Source organism: Taudactylus pleione, unplaced genomic scaffold (genome assembly GCF_031769625.1).
Source record: "Taudactylus pleione unplaced genomic scaffold, aTauple2 ptg001238l, whole genome shotgun sequence".
NCBI lineage: Eukaryota > Metazoa > Chordata > Amphibia > Anura > Myobatrachidae > Taudactylus > Taudactylus pleione.
Window position 1 is genome coordinate 67755 of NW_028285638.1, and position 24902 is coordinate 92656.

A 24902-nucleotide genomic window follows, 5' to 3' on the forward strand; every position below is an offset into this window, starting at 1 on the left:
GAAATAACCTGTATACATGTAAAAATAAAGTATTAGCTCTGGAAAGACAAACATTACTGCAGAAACCAGACTGTAGAAGAAGATCTAGCAAAATTTCCATGGGTTAATAAATACCATTCTGCTTCATATATTATCAACAAAATGGCTAAAAAGGTTTGGTTTAGTGCACTCAGATGAGGCAGTTCATGTGTCCGATTATAATTTATTGCCTTGTTATACCAGAGGCCGTAATCTCAGAGACATTTTAATAAAAACTGAAATTTCAACTAAAGTGCAGTGAAACAATACTTTCTGCGCAGAACTAAATTAGACTGCTTTAAATGTACATGCATTAAGTGCCAGTATTAACTGGGGATACATTTGCACACCCCCATACAGGTAAAATGTTTAAAATATGACATTACTTTAATTGTGATTCAACTTTTGTAGTTTATCGAATAATTTATCCATGTGGGCTGAACTATATCAGTAAAACTGAACAAAAATGTAAAGAACGCATGGAACAACATAGAGCGGCTATTCGTGCCGCACTTACAAGTGGTGGGAGCAAACTGTTGCTCGCCACTTCCAGGAATTTAAACATGCGCTAAGAAGTCTCAGATATTGAATGATTGAGTTTCCATCGTTAAGAGGTGGGAATCGCCCTCTTAAGTTATTATAGAGGCGAGATGGATACATCACCCTAAAGGACTGAATGATAGTATCCCATATTCATGTTTCCAATAAAATTACAAAGTGTATTTTTGTGAAGCGACGTAACCATTAAACTATAGGACATATGTTTTATGATATTACATTGTATGGTGACTATAAGCCTCATCTCTGCTACAATGTATATTTTTGTATAGCTATGTTACTTGATTTTGCTGTTCCTTTAACTTTGTAACCATGGTGATGGGTAAACACTTCTGTATCATTGTAGTGTTCTTTGTTGATGAGGTCTACAATGAGCACGCTGCTGGGGCGGGAATGTGATCCCAGCCTGGAAGCCACCATTACACTTGGTTGATAAGGTATATAAGGTATGTTGTTGTGTTACTTATTTATCCTGATGACAATATGATAAATATATTGAAATGTTGAGAAAGTATCTCCGTAGCTGTGATCATTTCTAGTTTATGCCTGGAGTGCCGCACCTTTATGGTTATTATCTCAGTATTTGTGAGGGCACCTGCAGTAGCATTGAAAGCAAATTGGAGTGCCAGACCTTGAACTGATTTATATATATATATATATATATATATATATATTACAGTATAATATTGTACAACGGGGATTGAAATGAGGACTCCAAACAGGCAGGTACTTGGTAAAGCAATGTCATTTTAATGGTAGCAGACACTGCAGCTTAGCATACATGAGGCTAGGCCTGGGCACATACAGGCACATAACAAAAACAAACATAAAAGTCTCAGCACTCCTTGTGCTAATCAGTCAGCAGTGGCTTGCAGCCACAATTTGGGCATGCTCTCCCAGCATACCCCTTTGACCTTCCAGATCCTGGCAACTTAATGCTAACCACCACCCCCTGTCTATCGCCTGGCTAGCTTATCCATCATCAGGAGCAATGAGCAATAGGTGTGTGAGAGTTTTAAACCCTTCCTATGCTGCTGACTTCCTAGTGGCTCTGGGAGACCAGGAAAACCCGGAATTCTATATTACCAGTTTGAGCTGTGCAGCCCAGAAAACCTGGAATTCCAAACTTCTTTTGTAGGTGCAGAATGTGCTAATCTTGTTTTCCTCTCCCTTGGAGGGAGTTGATCATACCAGAATGTGGGCAATTAAGATGAGAGACAACCCCTCTCACCACAGTATATTATATACATATAGCAAATTAATATTCATCCTAGGTCCCTATCGGAGACTTAGGGGTGAATTCAATTACTCACGATATTGCTTTAACTTAACGGGTGTTAAGTTATCGCACACTTCATGACGTTTGTGCGATCATTTCGTCTTTCTGCTATGCTCGCCCCATTATTCGCACAGATCTATTACAAAAGTCACAAAGCCGCACACACGTGATCATCTTTCATGTATTTTGCTAGGATAATTATAAGAAAAAAATAGGTAAATCTGCCTGTACCCCAAAAAGGCAAAGTGATGTAGGATAATAATATAAAAGTGTATTAGTGGCCCTAATAGAAGCATTTGGGGTTCTTATAAAGGGTGAATGACTGTTATAGGCACGTTTCTAAAACAGTTAAATAATGACAGTAAGTTTTTTTTCCTGCAAAATAAATGTACTGCTTTCTTAGGGGGGGGGGCATAAAAATGCATATAAGTATATTTTTGGGTTCTTATAGGCAACTTTTAAAAAACATTAAAAATACACTTGTAACGCCTATCTGCAAACTAAAAAACACCTGTCCCATCCATACAGCCCCCCCAAAAAACCTGTCCCACTACTTTAAACCCACTTTTTCCAACATGTCAATATTGGCCAAATTAAGCTAATTATAACATTCTTTTTTCCTAATTAGTCATACAGGAGGGTGTCCCAGTGGTTCTAAACCAAGTCCTGACATTTTTGGCCTAAAATAGGAGTTGTGCACTTTTTATCACCTACTCAGGAGGTGCTGAAAACTTTTTGTGGATTTTTCCTATGGAGCAAAAAGCGGCTAATTGAATTCCCTCCTTAATCTTTAGTGATCTATTAAATATACAGTATAACCAAGTTATTCAATTATTATTCATCCTACGTCCGTATTGAAACCTTCATCTGTAATTATGTAGAATATGGATAGCTTAGATTTAGGCATAATGAGAACCTCCCGTAAGATATCTTGGTATATTCGAATATGGAATCATACTGATATATAATATATACATACACAGATGGTGTAATGGTTAGCATTACTGCCTCACAGCACTGAGGTCATGGCTTCAATTCTTAATATGGCCCTAACTGTGTGGAGGTTGTATATTCTCCCTGTGATAGCGTGGTCTTCTCCGGGTACTCCGGGTTCCTCCCAAAGTTCCAAAAATATACTGGTAGGTAAATTGTCTCCAAACAAAATGAACTCTAGTGTGTGAGCAAATGGTAGGGAATATAGTGTAATATCCACTGATGTGAATGGCCAAATATTCAAAGCATTCCAGAATATGTGTGCGCGCTATATAAGTAACTGATAATAAATAAATAATATACATACATACACATATAAACAAAAAGGTATAAAATCACATAAGTGAAGTCACACAGAGGATTATAACATATCTTGGGGGTCGGTAGGACCCGGTGACTCTTGTCTATCTAGTCTAGAAGACCACAGAGATATCAGGTGATAGTGATGAGTTTGATTAGTTGAAACCATCTTAGTGAAGCGAATTCAGTTAGCACATCCAGATCACCTACTGATGACACAGTGAAATCTGTCACTGCCCCTAGGGGTGTTACTATTAAATACTATAAATTTTTATTGCATCTTTATCAAGCCCTATATTAATTATGTATCATTGTTTAGTTTTCTCTAGCACTGTATAGCCCTCCTCTTTTTATATTGACACACATCCCAATTATCTGCGGATGGATAACTTAAACTGTTACTGTGTGGCTGGAGTGTTGCTACAACGCTGTTTTGTATCAGCTCAGAAAAATGCTTTTCTCCTATGTGATAGGTGATGTCTAACAAGATGCGATTTTTGTGTAAAACATTTTCCACACTCAGAGCATGGAAATGGTTTCTCACCTGTGTGACTTCTCTGATGTGTAACAAGATCTGATTTCTGTGTAAAACATTTCCCACATTCAGAACATGGAAATGGCTTCTCACCTGTGTGACATCTCTGATGTATAACAAGACCTGATTTCCGTGTAAAATATTTCCCACATTCAGAACATGGAAATGGTTTCTCACCTGTGTGAATTCTCTCATGTCTAACAAGATATGATTTCCGTGTAAAATATTTCCCACACTCAGAGCATGGAAATTGCTTCTCATTTGTGTGATGTCTCTTATGTGTAACAAGATGTGATTTCTGTGTAAAACATTTCCCACACTCAGAGCATGGAAATGGTTTCTCACCTGTGTGACTTCTCTGATGTTCAACAAGAACTGATTTCCGTGTAAAACATTTGCCACATTCAGAACATGGAAATTGCTTCTCACCTGTGTGACATCTCTGATGTGTAAAAAGATGTGATTTCCGTGTAAAACGTTTCCCACACTCAGGACATGGAAATGGCCTCTCACCTGTGTGATGTCTTTCATGTCTAACAAGATGTGATTTCCGTGTAAAACATTTCCCACACTCAGGACATGGAAATGGCCTCTCACCTGTGTGACGTCTCTCATGTGTAAGAAGAAACAATTTACATGTAAAACATTTCCCACACTCAGAACAGGCAAACACTGTAGCAGGTGTATGAGCTGCACTATGTGTAACAAAAGCTGAGGTATCAGGAGAACAGTCCTCATGATTAGAGGGATCAGATGATATATCTGCACTGTAAGGTACTGGATGTTTATTAAGTATAACTGATTTGTCTCCTGGAGATTCCTGTGTGATGTTATCTTCTATCTTAATATCTGTAGACAAGATGAGATCTCCCTCCAAGTCATTCCTGCTTGTGCGTCCATCTGCTGGGAATACAATAAATGTATTATGAGATCTTTATACAGCTCACACACATTACCAGCACTTTACAAAGAATATTTGTCCGTTCACATCAGTCCCTGCCCCAGTGGAGTTTAAAATCTAGAATCCCTACCACATGGATACACATGTACCCACACTAAGATAATTTTGTGTCAGAAGCCAAGCAACCTACCACTATGATTTTTGGAGGGTTTGAAGGAAAAACATACAAACTCCACATAGATATGAAGATGGTACATCACCAATGGAAATCTCACCCCGAATGCAGACTTTGCTGGGTAACGTTCCCTAGCCTTCATCACAGAGCAGGAAGCCTCATTAGCCACAATATCCATCTATACCGTCCTCACACATACACACGGGAAACATGTGGGCTAATCACCAAATGCGTCACTACACAAAGTTCCCCAGGATATATATGTAGTAAAATCAGCCTCTATATGGTCCTCTGGTCATCCTCAGGGAGAGTAGCCCCACCAGAGTCATGTTACTAAATTAGGGTAATGAGTCACTGTATATAACCGCTGAGAGGGAAGGAGAGCGATAGGACAGAGCAACACAGAATGATGGCGGCACAGAGCGGGGGGCAGCAGCACAGGGTAGGGGAATGGTACAGGGCACAGAGAGGGGAGGCAGCAGGACAGGGTAGCGGAATGGCGCAGGGCACAGAGTGGGGGAGGCAGCAGAACAGGGTAGGGGAATAGCACAGGGCACAGAGTGGAGGAGGCAGCAGGACAGGGTAACGGAATGGCGCAGGGCACAGAGCAGGGGAGGCAGCAGAACAGGGTAGGGGAATGGCACAGGTGTAAAGCGGGGGAGGCAGAGGGACAGGGTACTAGAAAGGCGCAGGGCACAGACGGGCAACAGCAGAAAGAGCAAAACAGAAGGACAGAGCAGGATTCAGAGACAGGTCGGCAGAAAAAGCGCAACAGTACAGAGCATCTAAGCAGAGAGACTGGAGGAAGCCATTGTGCAATGACGGGTGTGTGGTTATAGCTCTGTGTGTGTGTGAGAAGGTGGAGTTCATGTGACGTGTGCATTGTGATGTGTAGTATGCAGCACATTGAAAATCAGTCACATATTACTCAAGTAAGATAATGGCTATTACATGTAGCTGTGCATGAGAAGGATCATGGGGTCTCATTACCTTAGCCAGTGATTTAATCATTATAGTGACATCCCATGTACTGATATACAAGATACACCAGAGAGAGGAGACTGGTCAGATATCTGGGCTGGTAACACACAGTGACATGATGTGAGGAGGAGAGCAGGAGTATAATAGGGGCTGATGGCTCCTGATGTATGAGATACACCAGAGAGTGTGGGGAGGAGACTGGTCAGATCTCTGGGCTAGTAACACATAGTGACATGATGTGAGGGGGAGAGCAGGAGTATAATAGGTACTGATGGCTCCTGATGTATGAGATACACCAGAGAGTGTGGGGAGGAGACTGGTCAGATCTCTGGGCTGGTAACACACAGTGACATGATGTGAGGGGGAGAGCAGGAATATAATAGGTGCTGATGGCTCCTGATGTATGACATACACCAGAGAGTGTGGGGAGGAGACTGGTCAGATCTCTGGGCTGGTAACACACAGTGACATGATGTGAGGGGGAGAGCAAGAGTATAATAGGGGCTGATGGCTCCTGATGTATGAGATACACCAGAGAGTGTGGGGAGGACACTGGTCAGATCTCTGGGCAGGTAACACAGTGACATGATGTGAGGGGGAGAGCAGGAGTATAATAGAGGCTGATGGCTCCTGATGTATGACATACACCAGAGAGTGTGGGGAGGAGACTGGTCAGATCTCTGGTCTGGTAACACACAGTGACATGATGTAAGGGAGGAAAGCAGGATTATAATAGGGGCAGAGGAGGGTGTAGAATAAGAGATTGTAGTGACTGAATTATTATTCATGTTTACTTATAATAAGCCAATCTTAGTGCTATATGCAAGATATGTAGTTATTAACATGTGCCACACACATTGGAGCTTACTATCTAAATACCCGAACACACAGGTGCATTGTGTGAGAAGTCAATTAACATACCAGTATTTTTGGGGGATTTGAAAGGAAATCCACTCAAAACGGGTAGAACACACAAACTCCACACATATAATAAGATGGTTAAAATCTAACTGAACACTATATCATGGTGCAGAGAATGTGACTATTCTGTAATAAGTGTTTATTACTCACCTGTGCTGATATCTGTAGGGATTTCCTCCTTCTTACACTGCTGATCACTTCTCACATACGTCTCTTCTTCTCCCTCTATATTTTCTGCCTTTATATCAGTCATATACGTCTTTTCTTCTCCCTCAATATCTTCTACTTTGATATCAGTCACATACATCTCTTCTTCTCCCTCTATATCTTCTGCCTTCATATCAGTCACATACGTCTCTTCTTCTCCCTCTATATCTTCTGTCTTCATATCAGTCACATACGTCTTTTCTTCTCCCTCTACATCTTCTACTTTGATATCAGTCAGATCTTCACTCTAAATGACCCATAAAATAATAACACATTAAAAATGTATGTTCCATTAAGAATATTAGTGTATTAGATGCACACAGGTCAGAAAATAAAATATTGGATTTCTATACTTACATTATGTATCCTTCTATCTCAGTCCTCTGAGGGACACTGGATACTATGAGGTACAGTGGGCTTCATTCAGAGGCGGCCGTACGGTCTACGACCGCACGGCCGCCTCGATGTTTGTCCAGTGCGCATGCGCACGAGGGAGCCGGCTCCTTCGTGCGCATGCGTGAGACCCGCTACGACCGACAGCGCCGGTCGTAGTGGGTCTCTTTCCAAAGGGGGCGAGCTTTCGATGTTGATTGACAGCTTGCCCCGTTTGGAAGGTGGGCTGGGGGGGTGGCAGCCCAAACGGAGGCGTTCCCATGGGAACGCCTGCCGTTTGGGGGAGGCCCCACTGACATCACTAGTGATGTCAGTGGAGAGCTTCCGGCTCTGACAGAGCCAGAAGCTCTCCAGGGCTTACGACAAGTGAGACCCTACCCTAGGGTCTCGTCGTAAGCCCCGATGGTCGCTGACCATCGCGACCATCACCCTAGCGGTCATTAGAGCTGTGGGTGTAAACCCACAGCCTAACGACTGAAACAGAGGCGGCCGGTCAGGATGCAAGCGGTCGCCCAGTTTCTGAGCGACCGCTTGCATCCTCCGACCGCCTCTGAATGAGGGCCAGAGTGTGGAGACAGAAGCATGGTCACTTTATATTAACTGGAAAACATCCATAAGTCCTGGTGTTTCTGCACTGTGTACAGATCCCAGCTGGTGTGTGACTACCCGCTTCTGCTCTTCCTGCTGATACAGTGTACAGATCCCAGCTGGTGTGTGACTACCCTCTTCTGCTCTTCCTGCGGATACAGTGTACAGATCCCAGCTGGTGCGTGACTACCCGCTTTTGCTCTTCCTGCTGATACAGTGTACAGATCCCAGCTGGCGTGCGACTACCCGCTTCTGCTCTTCCTGCTGATACAGTGTACAGATCCCAGCTGGTGTGTGACTACCCGCTTCTGCTCTTCCTGCTGATACAGTGTACAGATCCCAGCTGGTGTGTGACTACCCACGTCTGCTCTTCCTGCTGATACAGTGTACAGATCCCAGCTGGTGTGCGACTACTCGCGTTTGCTCCTCCTGCTGATACAGTGTACAGATCCCAGCTGGCGTGCGACTACCCGCTTCTGCTCTTCCTGCTGATACAGTGTACAGATCCCAGCTGGTATGTGACTACCCGCGTCTGCTCTTCCTGCTGATACAGTGTACAGATCCCAGCTGGTGTGTGACTACTCGCGTTTGCTCCTCCTGCTGATACAGTGTATAGATCCCAGCTGGTGTGTAACTACTCGCTTTTGCTCTTCCTGCTGATACAGTGCACAGATCCCAGCTGGTGTGTGACTACTCATTTCTGCTCTTCCTGCTGATACAGTGTACAGATCCCAACTGGTGTGTGACTACCCGCTTCTGTTCCTCCTGCTGATACAGTGTACAGATCCCAGCTGGTGTGTGACTACTCGCTTTTGCTCCTCCTGCTGATACAGTGCACAGATCCCAGCTGGTGTGTGACTACCCGCTTCTGCTCTTCCTGCTGATACAGTGTACAGATCCAAGCTGGTGTGTGACTACCCGCTTCTGCTCTTCCTGCTGATACAGTGTACAGATCCCAGCTGGTGTGCGACTACCCGCTTCTGCTCTTCCTGCCGATACAGTGTACAGATCCAAGCTGGTGTGTAACTACTCGCTTTTGCTCCTCCTGCTGATACAGTGTACAGATCCCAGCTGGTGTGTGACTACCCCCTTCTGCTCTTCCTGCTGATACAGTGTACAGATCCAAGCTGGTGTGTGACTACCCGCTTCTGCTCTTCCTGCTGATACAGTGTACAGATCCCAGCTGGTGTGTGACTACTCGCGTTTGCTCCTCCTGCTGATACAGTGTATAGATCCCAGCTGGTGTGTAACTACTCGCTTTTGCTCTTCCTGCTGATACAGTGCACAGATCCCAGCTGGTGTGTGACTACTCACTTCTGCTCTTCCTGCTGATACAGTGTACAGATCCCAACTGGTGTGTGACTACCCGCTTCTGTTCTTCCTGCTGATACAGTGCACAAATCCCAGCTGGTGTGTGACTACCCGCTTCTGCTCTTCCTGCTGATACAGTGTACAGATCCAAGCTGGTGTGTGACTACCCGCTTCTGCTCTTCCTGCTGATACAGTGTACAGATCCCAGCTAGTGTGCGACTACCGGCTCCTGCTCCTCCTGCACATAGTGTACAGGTCCCAGCTGGTGTGTGACTACCCGCTTCTGCTCTTCCTGCTGATACAGTGTACAGATCCCAGCTGGTGTGTGACTACCCTGTTCTGCTCCTCCTGCAGATAGTATACAGGTCCCAGCTGGTGTATGTCTGCCCGCTATTGCCACTGAAATCCGCCCCTTAACCTCACTGGTTAAGTTTACACCCAGGTTATTTGACACACTGTGCGCCTGATTCAGAGCTGGCGTTTTTCTTTTTTTTTTTTGTGCGGTCTCCTGGTCGGTCGCTTAGCTGTGGGTGACCACCCACAGCTATTGCGAGCGGCCAGGTGATGGTCTCGACCATCGCGGCTAGCGACTAGACTCTTGTGGTAGGGTCTCGTTCCCGCAAGCCCCAGTGCGCTTTCGGCTCTATTAGAGCCGGAAGCTCACCCACTGACATCACTCGTGATGTCAGTGGGGCCGCCCCCAAATGGCAGGCGTTCCTTCGGGAACGCCTCCGTTTGGCCAGCCACCCCCCCTGCCCGCCTCCAAAATGGGGCAAGCTGTCAATCAAAATCGACAGCTGCCCCGCTTTGGTGCGAGACCTGTAGTGACAGAGCGCCTGTTGCTATCCGGGTCTCGCACATGCGCACGTCGGAGCCAGCTCCGGTGTGCGCATGCGCAGTGACCAAACATTGACCCGCTCGCGAGCGCATAGCGCTTGCGAGCGCGTCTGAATCAGGCCCTGTGTCTTTGAAAAACTTCCCAAGCTAGAAATATATAATATGAACCAAGATAGGTGGGAACACTGGGCCGCCATGGAGTGCTGGGAGAAATAGGAATTATCAGGTACATAAATCACTATTTTCGCCTTTAGTCCTCCTTGGCAGCCCTGACCATAGGACGTACAAAGGCTATACAATAGCGAGGACTACAAAGAAACATATAAAGCAACATATGCTGCATACTAATAATTTTTTTTCTACGATCCCCCGTGACAACCGTTACAATGGGATAACATTCCATCTCCTATAGTTTAGACAGGATGTTTTCTAGGGACCACCCACCTGCTGGTATATAGCCTCACTCCTCTTCTTCCCTCTGTGTCTTTTCTTCTGTCTCGTAGTGAGTGGAGATTGTGTAGGAAAGTTTATTTTTTTCTGTCAGGGGTTACCTCCCTTTTTTAGCCAGCATATGCGTGTTTTCCGTGACTGTGCGGGGTGGCACCTCGAGGGAGAGAATACAGCACCTGGGAGTGTGGCCTTTACAGAATCCTGCCCAAAAAGTGTGCTGCCGGGACTGTACCAACAGTCACCCTGGACAATGGCCACGGTGTTGGGAGCGTGGCCTTTTCAGATTCCTGCCCATACTGCCGCTGGAGGGGCTGGAACTTTCTATCCAAGCGGCCATTTGACTTACCCATGTGGCTGCTGTAGAGCCGGGCCATCGGGTGTATGAACAGAGCAGTTCCCTGCTACTTCAGGGATCGTGGAAGACCCACAGTGCACAGCGGGTCACGTGTCCCAGCATGCCGAGCGGGTCAGGTCGCGCATGTGCAGCAGCTAACCAAGGGAACTCTGCCTCTTTATAGATGACGCCGGCTACCACAGAGCAAACATAGTAACTGAGTTGTGGCTGTGAATTGCTACTGAGCTGCTTACTGGATTGAACCTCTGCTAAGAAATGGATAAAGAACCTTTCCCCATAAGCCTTATAATGCCCAAAAGTGGTAAGTCCTTTTCTAAAGAGCTTGGTTTTACTCTGTTATTTTTAGGTAGTGACAGGTTTTATTGTTATATTCAGTGTGTCTGCAGTAACTTTAGGACCTAGGAAAAAGGGGCTAAGGAGAAGCATTTATCCTTAACATGTGCTGTCTGTGATACGATTTTTCCTGGGACTCTGGATAAAACTTTGTGTGGGGATTGTGAGGACAATCCAGTTTCTATTGCTAATCAGTCTAAGCAGCTTCAGGAGTCAATGGAATGGATGAAGAAAACTTGTGTGTCCAGAGAAGAGCTTTTGGGGATGCAGAGTGTGAAAAGGTCTAGATCTCAGATCTTGGATCTCCTCCGAATGATGAGGCTTGGGGCGACATGAGACTGGGATAGCCAAAGTTCTATTGCAACCAAAATCAAGGAGACTGCATATAAAATTTATTATAGGTGGTATTATACTCCTGAAAGACTTCATAGAATGTTTCTATCTTCTTCACCCGATTGTTGGCGGGACTGTGGCTGCAGGGGCACTATGGCCCTCATTCAGAGCCGTACGCTCTGAGCAGAGCGCACGCTCTGAATGAGGGCCGGGCTCCATTTTCATGGAGCGTCCTCCTGGACGCTCGTATAGCTGTGGGTCACCACCCACAGGCTATACGAGCGTGCATTGTGATGGTCGCGATCGTCGAGACCATCGCGACCATCGAATTTGCGAGCCGGAGCCTGCGGTTGAGGTTTTCAACCGCAAGCTCCGGAGTGATTTTGGCTCTATCAGAGCCAAAATCACTCCCACTGACATCACTAGTGATGTCAGTGGGCCGGCTTCTGACGGGAGGCGTTCCCGTGGGAACGCCCCCGTCAGGGAGGCACGCCCCCGGCACGCCCACCAAAGGGGGCGTGCTGTCAATCAACATTGACAGCACGCCCCCTTTGATCGGACACAACGAGCGAAGGACTTTCCTTCGCTCGTCGCGTCTGGCGCATGCGCACGACGGAGCTCCCTCCGTCGTGCGCATGCTCAGTCCATAACATCGACCCACTTGCGAGCGGACAGCCGCTCGCGAGTGGGTCTGAATCAGGCCCTATGATCCATATCTGGTGGACCTGTCCAATTATTGTCCCCTTCTGGGACTCGGTTCATGGACTACTAAATTCTCTTCTGGAAGCTCCAATTTCAAAAAGATCCTTGGATATTTTTATTGTTCTATTCACCCCCGAATATTGGCAAATTTTCAAAAAAATTGGCTGCACACATCCTCGCAGCAGCAAAATCCCTTATCGCTCTAAATTGGAAAAAGACCTCCCCACCACTCCTCTCTTATCAGATTTGGCATGTTGCGACCATGGAGGAGATAACTTATTACCTCCATGATCGAGGGCATGTTTTTTCTCAAGTTTGGACTCCTTGGCTGACTGCTGAGTATAGTCCCCCTTTTTCTTCCACACACTCTGTACAGCGACCCATGGGCAACGACTGATGATTACCGTCCAGAAGATATTTGATATGTATTGGTTCTTTGGAAGATGTGTCGTCTCCTCTTCCCCCCTCCCCCCCTACTTCCTCCTCTCTTACCCTCTGTTTACCCCTCTCTTTTCTACCAAGTATTTTGAGTAGCTTTTATTTTTCTTTTCTTTGTTTAGTATTGTTTATAAAATTTGGTCTGTATTGGGTCTCTCTGACCCGTTTTTTTCTTATGTACTAAATTGTATTTTGAATGATCAAAGAATTATGAAAAAAAAGGTCTAGATCTCAAACTATCCTAAATTAGGGATAGGTATGGGAGAACGACAGCGGCATTCAGATGCTCAGAATCCCGAAAGGGGCCAGATAAGTATCAACCCAGCCCATTCACACCCTAACCCTCCTTCCTGCATCCTAACCCTCCCTACCCCAAACTCTAATTCTTCCGGTTAGTGCCTAACCCTCCCCCCTTTGTGCCTAACCTTAACTCCCCCTGGGGGTGCATAACCCTAAGCCCCCCTCTTCACAGCCTAACCCTAGCCTCCCCGTGGTGCCTAAACATAACCTTCCCCCGCTGCAAACAACTACCCGGCCCGCTATACTTACGATCGGGCTGCTGGCTGTCAGGATTCCAGGCGTCGGCATCTCAACTGATGTCGGGATTCCAGCACTGGGATTTTGACTGCCGGCATCCTGATCGGAGGTAAATTGACTACATCCCCCTAAATTATGATGGTGCAGTTTCCTCAGAGGAGCCTTTGGAAGATGAATTATGTGACATTTCCAGTGAATAATCCGGTGAGATAAGGGAATAAGCTAGAATGTTTAATGTTGACCTGGTTGAAAGTATGCTAAAAAAAATATCTAGAAAACCATGAATTATAAAGCAGCTGTGGTTCCTTCAGGGGAACACGATCCGTTATTTGAGGATAGGATAGAAAAAGGTCAATGATTTTCTGTGCATAGAGTAATGAAAGAGTGAATTTCTAAGGAGTGGCAGAATTTGGATAGGAGACAAGAAAAATTGTCCTGGATAGAGCATATGTATCCCTTTAGGGGTGATCAGTTCCTTAATTGGTGTGTAGTGACTAAGGTAGATGCAGCTGTGGCAGAATTAACTTCTAGAACTACGATACCCTGGGAAGATGGTGCAACATTTTGTGGTTCTATGGACAGAAGAATGGAAAATTCTCTTAGAAGATTGCACATTTCTTCTGTGGCGTCTTTAAAATCTGGAGTGGCGACAGCCTCAGTAGCTAGGTCCCTTAGGCTGCGGAGTTCTAATATGCATATGGATCTAGAGGAGAAGATTTCTAAGCCTTATATAATGAGACATTTGTAGATTATGCAAAAGGCCATAGAATTCCTATGTGAAGCATCTCTGGATGTGACATCTTTCTCAGCAAGGTCTCTAGTGTCTGGTGTGTACCAGAAAGGAGAGCTTTATGAATACGAGCTTGGGTGGCAGATGCCCATTCCACGAATAGGCTGGCAACATTACCGTTTGAAGGTACCTTACTATTTAGCGCTGAACTTGATGCTATGACACAGAGATCATCTTTTGAAAAATCAGTCAGGCTGCCGCAAGATAGAAGGAATAGATTTTCTTTGCCTACATCCTCCAGACAACAATTGAGGCTAAAAGTTATAGGCCATGAGTTCCTGCCGGTCAAGATGCCGCTGGTCAGAATACCGACAGTGGAAGTTCAACAGTGAGAATCCTGACACCCATATGTAAGTATAGTAACACTAACCCCTACCCTAACCCTCCCTCCCCAGTGCCTAAACCTAACCTCCCCCTCCCCGCATCCTAAACCTAACCCTCCCCCCTTAGTGCCTAACCCTAACTGTTATGGGGCATCTGAATCATAAACAAGAAGTATTTTATTAATGCAGGACACAGCAAAAATTATGAGATTGGCAGAAAAGAATCTGAAATCTCTAACAGCAATGCATGTGCCTGGGAAACAGAATGTATTGGCAGAATTCCTCAGCAGGAAAGTTCTTCTTCCAGGAGAGCGGGAGATGAATGGCGACGTGTTCCGAATTATTGTAAACAAATTTGGCCAGCCTGATGTGGACTTGATGGCAACACATCTCAACAGGAAGGTAGAAAACTCATTTTCCAAATATTATCTTCCTGAGACAAAAGCAGTGGATGCTCTCTCAATACAATGGAAGTTCCAACTGGGTTATATCTTCCCGCCATTCCCAATAATAGCTTGAGTTTTAAAACAGATGAGAAGACCAGGTGGAGGTAGTGGCGATTCTTTCTTTCTGGCCAAGGAGAGTGTGGTTTGCAACTGCCATGTTCTTGGCAGTACAGGAGCTGTGGACTCTGCCAGTGAGGCCAGATCTTCTACATCAGGGGCCAGTTAACCACCCATACCCACAAAAACTCTGAAGGCATGGAGATTAGGCGGAACCAGTTGAAGGATAAAGGCCTAACCGACCACGTAATCCAAGTCCTGCTGCAAGCAGGGAAGAAATGATAAAGTCTGGAAGAGATTTATTACCTGGAAAGGGTCTGCTGAGGAGGTTACCAAGCCAATAACTCTGCAAGTCTTGCAATTCCTACATGAGAGGTTTTCAAAAAGTCAGACAATTTCACCTATCAAGCAGCATTGAGTGTCCTATTGGATAGAAGGCTGTCAGAAGAAGATTTCATTAAAAGATTCTGCCAGGCTATTAAAAGAATCCGTCCAACCATCAAATCTTTTGTAGCTCATTGGGACTTGAACTTGGCTTTAAATTCCCTAATGATGCATCCATTCCAACCTTTACAGGATGTTCCATTAAAATTTCTGACTTGGAAAATTGTATTTCTTCTCAGTGAGTTGCAACCTTTGTGGGCAAAACAACCTTACTTGATTTTATGTATTATTGAATAAATATTTTGTTATGAATACACCAATCATACCAGCGCAGAATTATATTTGTATAAGTCTAGTGTTTGTATGAGGTGGGCAATTACCTCTTAATGATTCTGCAGCAGGTGTGGTGGTAATTGAGCTTAGGCATGGAACAAGCACTGAGAATAATTATTCTTGATTTACTTAAATGTTCTGCCCGATAAGGTGGTATTGAGAACAAACCCAGCCTTTCTACCTAAGGTGGTAACATCTTTCAATTGAAATCAAGGGATCATATTACCCTCATTTTATCCTGAGCCTCAGAATGAAAAGGAGGAAAAATGACAAACGTTGGACCTTGTCAGAGAAACAATGAAAGATATTAGAAAATTCAAACACTTGTTGGTTATTCCAGGTGGAATTATAAAAGGTTATGCTCCCACAAAACCATTTCCAGATGGATTAGAGAGCTGATCATATTCCTGTACAAAAATGACGGTCGGAAGGTTCCAGTTGTGATGAAGGCACACTCAACTAGAGCAATGGCTACTTCATGGGTAAGGAAACTCAAGCTTCAGTGAGGGATATGTGTGAAGCAGCCACATGGTCTTCAATTCATATGTTCTCTAAACATTATGCTCTTATGAGTCTTTGTACTAAGCCTTATAGAGAGATAAAGTTCCAACCAATCAGCTCCTGTCACTTTACAGGCTGTTTGAAAAATGGCATTTAGGAGCTGATTGGTTGGTACTTTATCTTCATCCACTTTACCTCTTTCTCTCGAAGTCTTAGTACATAGACCCCTTAATATTTCTACCGCCCACTTTGGGGGTCATGTTCTGCACAGGGCACTTGCTGAATAAGTTGGCATGATAAAGTATCTTGTTGGCGTTACTGACCTGACCCTTATTCTGCTTTGGTATTTCCCATTGTGATGTCTGCCATGGGGGGATCAGAGAAGAAAGTAGCAAATTACACTCACCGATAATTCCATTTCTTCATAGAGACCCCATGGCAGCCTTCAGAATATCCTCCCCTTGTAGTGTTTTCCAGGAACCAATTATACGGAGACACTGGAAAGACACAGAGGAAGGGGGGAGTGAGGATATATACCAGCAGGTGGGCTGTCCCTAGAAAATGTCCTATCTAAACTATAGGGGGAGGGATGTTATCCCATTGTAAAGGCTGACATGGGGTCTCTATGATGAAATGTAATTATCAGTGAGTATAATAATACATTTATTACATGGCTGTGTGGAGAACGTGTCGCACACTGAGAATCAGCAGAGGATAATATATCCCAGTGGTAATGACTAGTGAGGTCATCCAGCTGCCTCTGCTAAGTTCTGTCACTGAGGGCTGTGCTTCCTTTGTCCAAAAAGTTACCTCTGCTCCAGTATAGGGGCTTATTACCACCCCTGGTACCTTATGTGCACATTTCCTGTATCCCTGTGTCATTACTTCTGTGCAACGTATGGAAGGGGCACAAACTTATACACCAGATACACTGTCACAAAGATGAGGTAATCAGTGACCCTGAGAAAAATGTACCCATTGAAGCAAGGTGTGTCAGGGTGGGTGCCCTGTAGACCCTCGAAGACAAAGAGTTAACTAAGGTAAGTCTATCATAACTCTTATTTTCTTCTTCAGGCTCCATGAGGATAAACAGGGATACCATGGGCAGTAAAGCAGTTTTCCCTAAGGGTGAGGACGCTCTTGAGCAGAAAGGAGAATCCACCGCCCAAAGGAAGCATCCTGAGAGGCAAACATATCAAAAGCTTAAAACCTGATGAATGTGTGGACAGAAGACCACACGTCCACCGCCCCCACCCACAAATGGATGCAGCCTGTCAATCAGGCGAAGGTGTCCAGGGCACTGTAATCCGGGGTGGCAGTGATATCGCAGTACATGCGCCGTCCACCCACCATCGGGTTTGTGTACAGGTCTAAATCAGACCCCAGGCTTCTAAGAGACCTTGGGGAGATTTATCATAGCCTCTTAAGAGTGAACGAGTAGAGAAGTTGCCCATAGCAACCAATCAACATCCACCTTTTATTTTATAGAATGTATATGATAAATGCTAGCTCACAGCTGATTGGTTGCTCTGAGAAACTCTCCACTCTTTAGGAGCTTTGATATCAGGGCTGTGGGGTCGGGAAGCCAAACCTTCAAGTCAGACTCCTATTAGTAACACCGACCCCACAGCCCTGTGTAATACATCTCCCCCTCCTGCATGGAGACATAGACAGTGACATCCCGACACCTTATAGGAACCTGACATACACAATGTTACAGTCATCACCCAGACACTTCCCCTGGTGTTACTGTATAATGTCCCATTCCCAGCAATCACCTCTCCAGTCATCACCCATACACATCCCCTGGTGTTACTGTATAATATCCCATTCCCAGCAGTCACCTCTCCAGTCATCACCCAGACACATCCCCTGGTGTTACTGTATAATGTCCCATTCCCAGCAGTCACCTCCCCAGTCATCACCCAGACACATCCCCTGGTGTTACTGTATAATGTCCCATTCCCAGCAGCCACCTCTCCAGTCATCACCCAGACACATCCCCTGGTGTTACTGTATAATGTCCCATTCCCAGCAGTCACCTCTCCAGTCATCACCCAGACACATCCCCTGGTGTTACTGTATAATGTCCCATTCCCAGCAGCCACCTCTCCAGTCATCACCCAGACACATCCCCTGGTGTTACTGTATAATGTCCCATTCCCAGCAGTCACCTCTCCAGTCATCACCAGGACACATCCCCTGGTGTTACTGTATAACGTCCCATTCCCAGCAGTCACCTCCCCAGTCATCACCCAGATACATCCCCTGGTGTTACTGTATAATGTCCCATTCCCAGCAGTCACCTCTCCAGTCATCACCCATACACATCCCCTGGTGTTACTGTATAATGTCCCCTTCCCAGCAGTGACCTCTCCAGTCATCACCCAGACACATCTCCTGGTGTTACTGTATAATGTCCCATTCCCAGCAGTCACCTCTCCAGTCAGCAGCTGAATGATCTTGTTGGTGAGATCCAGGATCTTCTGGTCATTGTGTCTCTCATGTATCAGTAAGTGAGGAGGAGGCACAGTGATGGGGCTCTGGGTCCTGCTGAGTCCTCCTGACATACGGGGACGGTGGCTGGGTGTCTCACACTCTCTTGTTGTCCTCTTCACTGCGGTGTAATCCTGTGTATTGGGGGAGACATCAATTAGGAGGTAAAATGAAAAATGTTGGTGTTATAATTTTTATTGGTTAATTGTTAAAATTGTGTAAATCTGCACATGCCAATAAGGCCCTGTGTCCTCTGTCTATGGCCGACTCCCATAGATGACTCATATGCTTTGTACAGAGTAGTGCAAACAGCGAGAGGATACTGTAGTGTAAGATCAATAAGAGGATTCAGACCAGCCGCCCACTACACATGGCAGAAACTGTGGCAGAGGTAGGCTAAGCCTGTAATACAATTGTTACTATAAAGGATCTCACAGAAGCTAATGTCCAAAAATAAAATTCACATGTACTCACATGATATCCTAAATGTGTCTGCCTGAGTGCATTACAGAGAAAATAATTGGAGGGGAAAGACCATCCCAGGATACCTTACCACCCCAGTCATGTCCCTGTATTATTACTATAGATATAAGTGATGTCACTGTGACACTCCCAGATCCCCTCACCTCCCCAGTCATGTCCCTGTATTATTACTATAGATATAAGTGATGTCACTGTGACACCCCCAGATCCCCTCACCTCCCGTCATGTCCCTGTATTATTACTATAGATATAAGTGATGTCACTGTGACACTCCCAGATCCCCTCACCTCCCCAGTCATGTCTCTGTATTATTACTATAGATATAAGTGATGTCACTGTGACACCCCCAGATCCCCTCACCTCCCGTCATGTCCCTGTATTATTACTATAGATATAAGTGATGTCACTGTGACACTCCCAGATTCTCTCACCTCCCCAGTCATGTCCCTGTATTATTACTATAGATATAAGTGATGTCACTGTGACACTCCCAGATCCCCTAACCTCCCCAGTCATGTCCCTGTATTATTACTATAGATATAAGTGATGTCACTGTGACACTCCCAGATCCCCTCACCTCCCCAGTCATGTCCCTGTATTATTACTATAGATATAAGTGATGTCACTGTGACACTCCCAGATCCCCTCACCTCCCCAGTCATGTCCCTGTATTATTACTATAGATATAAGTGATGTCACTGTGACACTCCCAGATCCTCTCACCTCCCCAGTCATGTCCCTGTATTATTAATGTAGATATAAGTGATGTCACTGTGACACTCCCAGATCCTCTCACCTCCCCAGTCATGTCCCTGTATTATTACTATAGATATAAGTGATGTCACTGTGACACTCCCAGATCCTCTCACCTCCCCAGTCATGTCCCTGTATTATTACTATAGATATAAGTGATGTCACTGTGACACTCCCAGATCCCCTCACCTCCCCAGTCATGTCCCTGTATTATTACTATAGATATAAGTGATGTCACTGTGACACTCCCAGATCCCCTCACCTCCCCAGTCATGTCCCTGTATTATTACTATAGATATAAGTGATGTCAGTGTGACACCCCCAGATCCTCTCACCTCCCCAGTCATGTCCCTGTATTATTACTATAGATATATAAGTGATGTCACTGTGACACCCCCAGATCCTCTCACCTCCCCAGTCATGTCCCTGTGTTATTACTATAGATATAAGTGATGTCAGTGTGACACCCCCAGATCCTCTCACCTCCCCAGTCATGTCCCTGTATTATTACTATAGATATAAGTGATGTCACTGTGACACTCTCAGGTCCCCTCACCTCCCCAGTCATGTCCCTGTATTATTACTATAGGTATAAGTGATGTCACTGTGACACTCCCAGATCCCCTCACCTCCCCAGTCATGTCCCTGTATTATTACTATAGATATAAGTGATGTCACTGTGACACTCCCAGACCCCCTCACCTCCCCAGTCATGTCCCTGTATTATTACTATAGATATAAGTGATGTCACTGTGACACCCCCAGATCCTCTCACCTCCCCAGTCATGTCCCTGTGTTATTACTATAGATATAAGTGATGTCAGTGTGACACCCCCAGATCCTCTCACCTCCCCAGTCATGTCCCTGTATTATTACTATAGATATAAGTGATGTCACTGTGACACTCTCAGGTCCCCTCACCTCCCCAGTCATGTCCCTGTATTATTACTATAGGTATAAGTGATGTCACTGTGACACTCCCAGATCCCCTCACCTCCCCAGTCATGTCCCTGTATTATTACTATAGATATAAGTGATGTCACTGTGACACTCCCAGATCCTCTCACCTCCCCAGTCATGTCCCTGTATTATTACTATGTATATAAGTGATGTCACTGTGACACTCCCAGAGCCTCTCACCTCCCGTCATGTCCCTGTATTATTACTATAGATATAAGTGATGTCACTGTGACACTCCCAGATCCCCTCACCTCCCCAGTCATGTCCCTGTATTATTACTATAGATATAGGTGATGTCACTGTGACACTCCCAGACCCTCTCACCTCCCGTCATGTCCCTGTATTATTACTATGTATATAAGTGATGTCACTGTGACACTCCCAGATCCTCTCACCTCCCCAGTCATGTCCCTGTATTATTACTATAGATATAAGTGATGTCACTGTGACACTCCCAGATTCCCTCACCTCCCCAGTCATGTCCCTGTATTATTACTATAGATATAAGTGATGTCACTGTGACACTCCCAGATCCCCTCACCTCCCCAGTCATGTCCCTGTATTATTACTATAGATATAAGTGATGTCACTGTGACACTCCCAGACCCCCTCATCTCCCCAGTCATGTCCCTGTATTATTACTATAGATATAAGTGATGTCACTGTGACACTCCCAGATCCCCTCACCTCCCCAGTCATGTCCCTGTATTATTACTATAGATATAAGTGATGTCACTGTGACACTCCCAGATCCTCTCACCTCCCCAGCCATGTCCCTGTATTATTACTATGTATATAAGTGATGTCACTGTGACACTCCCAGATCCCCTCACCTCCCCAGTCATGTCCCTGTATTATTACTATAGATATAAGTGATGTCACTGTGACACTCCCAGGTCCTCTCACCTCCCCAGTCAGCAGGTAGATGATCTCCAGGGTTAGATTTAGTATCCTCTCAGTCATGTGAGTCCTGTCTGTGTCCATCCTCAGTGATTTATACAGGACGCGTCTCACCCTCACATGACTTCTAGTAAAGACTCTCTGGTTCTTCTTGTGTCTAGTAATAAATATAATAATCATCACAGATTACATGTATCTCTGAGTAATCAATATATTATAATAAATATCACAGGGTATTTGTAATATATACCTGTTAAGTCCTCCTCTTCCCTGAGCCATTTCACACACCTGATACACACTGATCACTATACACAGGTCACACACCTGATACACACTGATCACTATACACAGGTCACACACCTGATACACACTGATCACTATACACAGGTCACACACCTGATACACACTGATCACTATACACAGGTCACACACCTGATACACACTGATCACTATACACAGGTCACACACCTGATACACACTGATCACTATACACAGGTCACACACCTGATACACACTGATCACTATACACAGGTCACACACCTGATACACACTGATCACTATACACAGGTCACACACCTGATACACACTGATCACTATACACAGGTCACACACCTGATACACACTGATCACTATACACAGGTCACACACCTGATACACACTGATCACTATACACAGGTCACACACCTGATACACACTGATCACTATACACAGGTCACACACCTGATACACACTGATCACTATACACAGGTCACACACCTGATACACACTGATCACTATACACAGGTCACACACCTGATACACACTGATCACTATACACAGGTCACACACCTGATACACACTGATCACTATACACAGGTCACACACCTGATACACACTGATCACTATACACAGGTCACACACCTGATACACACTGATCACTATACACAGGTCACACACCTGATACACACTGATCACTATACACAGGTCACACACCTGATACACACTGATCACTATACACAGGTCACACACCTGATACACACTGATCACTATACACAGGTCACACACCTGATACACACTGATCACTATACACAGGTCACACACCTGATACACACTGATCACTATACACAGGTCACACACCTGATACACACTGATCACTATACACAGGTCACACACCTGATACACACTGATCACTATACACAGGTCACACACCTGATACACTCTGATCACTATACACAGGTCACACACCTGATACACACTGATCACTATACACAGGTCACACACCTGATACACACTGATCACTATACACAGGTCACACACCTGATAACCAGTGATTACTACACACAGTATAAAATACACAAGTACACAACACCATATGACAAGATATTTCCCCAGGCCAGATCCCTCACAGCCCACCCACCTTTTCCTCCTCATTCCACCCTCAGGTCATTCTCCCCAGTAACCTGGGATAAAGTCTCTGCCCCCATCATCTCTCCCTACTTCTCTGCTCCCCCTCCCCCATTATATGCCCCCGATAGCGCACCACATCTCCCAGCCAGCCTCTCTCCCCCACTACTGCCCTATTCCTCTGTCTCCTAATATCTGGGCGACTTGTGTACAATCACCCATCTTATTTTCTCTGCTCCCTCATCTGTAATAATTACTGAGTGTCAGCAGTGTTTTATGGTCTGTGACTCCGCACCTGGAGTGGGACCATAAGTCCCAGCATGCCCTATCATGCTGGAATCCACAGTAAGCCTACCACTGTAGGATGTACGTTCCATGTGTGACAATTCTCCAGGCCATATTTATGTAGCACAGGGGAGAGGCTGAAGCATTTCTTGGAGGATAATCACTTACAAACTGAGAATCTAGAACAGTGTTTCCCAGCTCCAGCCCCGAAAGGTTCTTAAAAGGGCATGTTTTCCATATCTTCTTGCAGAAGCAGAGGTGCCTGCATCACTGACTAACACAATCTAAACGATCCATAGGTGGTACTTATGATCTCACTGGTGATTCTGGAAGGAGACCTGGAAAACATGCACTGTCATGAATCCCTGAGGACTGGCGCTGGTCCTTACACACATGATGGTAAGAGAGAAAGTGCTGGGAGCAGAGGGAGCTCCATACAGGTTGGTAATAATTAGAGGAATGAAAAGAAAGCTAAGAAAGTCTCAGACAGGTGAGGAGTCAGCAGGGCCTATTACAGAGGACGTCTGTGCATCTTATACATCACCCGGTGTACACTATGGTGTCTCTCTGTGTATTCTGTCACTTCCACACTAATAACCACCTACTGAGGGTACAGCTGATACGTTCTGTATGGGGGGTCTGAGTGTGCCGGACACCTCCCTTTCTCTATAGTCTGTCACCCACCGAGCAGTGAGTGCTCCAGCTATATTATATGTAACACCAGGGTCTGCTCCACCTGTATTATATGTAACACTAATAACCACCTACTGAGGGTACTGACCACCAGCTACAGCTGCTACGTTCTGTATGGGGGGTCTGAGTGCTCCGGTCACCTCCCTTTCTCTATAGTCTGTTACCCACCGAGCAGTGACTGCTCCACCTGTATTATATGTAACACCAGGGTCTGCTCCACCTGTATTATATGTAACACCAAGGTCTGCTCTACCTGTATTATATGTAACACTAATAATCACCTACTAAGGGTACTGACTGCCACCTACAGCTGCTACGTTCTGTATGGGGGGTCTGAGTGCACCGGACACCTCCCTATCTCAATAGTCTGTTACCCACCGAGCAGCGACTGCTCCAGCTGTATTATAGTAACACCAGGGTCTGCTCCACCTGTATTATACCAACACTGATGTCTGATCCACCTGTATTTGATAAGTAACAAAAGAGTCTGCTCCACCTGTAGTATATGAAACACTGGAAGCTGATCCACCTGTATGATGGTAATGCAGCACATAGGTCTGCTTAAGTTATATATGTAACACTGGAGTCTGCTCCACCTGTAATATATGTAACACTGAAATCTAACCTACCTGTATAAAGATAATGCAGCGCCAAAGCTGTATTATAATAACAACAGTCTGCAGTGCATCACCTGTCATATATAACATTGGAGTCTGCTCCCCCTATATAACACAAATAAACACCATTACCTGCTGCCAGACACAACAATGGCCGCTCTCTGCCTCCTCCTCCTACTGACACTGTATCCAGTAACGTAAGTTGCGATTCTGGAAGAAACGCCCCTCTCATCTCCCTGTAGCTATGGCTACTGTCTGCCCCGCCCCTCTTATCATAGTGACCGCCCTCTCATTCCCTTCAGGGCGGTGATTGGCAGCAGCGAGAAGCCAATCAGGCGGCATATAGTAGGAAG

The 24902-nt window shown here is 45.3% G+C and overlaps 1 protein-coding gene and 1 pseudogene across 1 annotated transcript; one reads left to right on the forward strand and one right to left on the reverse strand.

Annotated features, from left to right (window-relative positions):
• Nucleotides 1-1306: 1306 nt before the first annotated feature.
• LOC148450967 (uncharacterized) lies at nucleotides 1307-24745 on the reverse strand. Its single transcript, XM_088462428.1, has 5 exons — nucleotides 24682-24745; nucleotides 21578-21728; nucleotides 18418-18609; nucleotides 6812-7115; nucleotides 1307-4583 (listed from the first exon to the last, which is right to left on the reverse strand). The coding sequence occupies exons 2-5, from the start codon at nucleotides 21653-21655 to the stop codon at nucleotides 3592-3594; spliced, it is 1566 nt and encodes a 521-aa protein (XP_088318554.1). The 5' UTR covers nucleotides 21656-21728; nucleotides 24682-24745; the 3' UTR covers nucleotides 1307-3591.
• Nucleotides 11058-14267, forward strand: LOC148450968 (lamina-associated polypeptide 2-like; annotated as a pseudogene).
• Nucleotides 24746-24902: the final 157 nt, after the last annotated feature.

Excerpts from the sequence above, each read along its gene's own strand:
- LOC148450967 (XM_088462428.1), bottom strand. The coding sequence starts at position 21,655 with ATGGACACAGACAGGACTCACATGACTGAGAGGATACTAAATCTAACC. Across the intron at positions 18,610-21,577 it reads TCTACCTGCTGACTGGGGAG|GATTACACCGCAGTGAAGAG; the intron begins GTGAGAGGACCT and ends CCCAATACACAG. Across the intron at positions 4,584-6,811 it reads CCCTACAGATATCAGCACAG|ATGGACGCACAAGCAGGAAT; the intron begins GTGAGTAATAAA and ends TATTCCCAGCAG.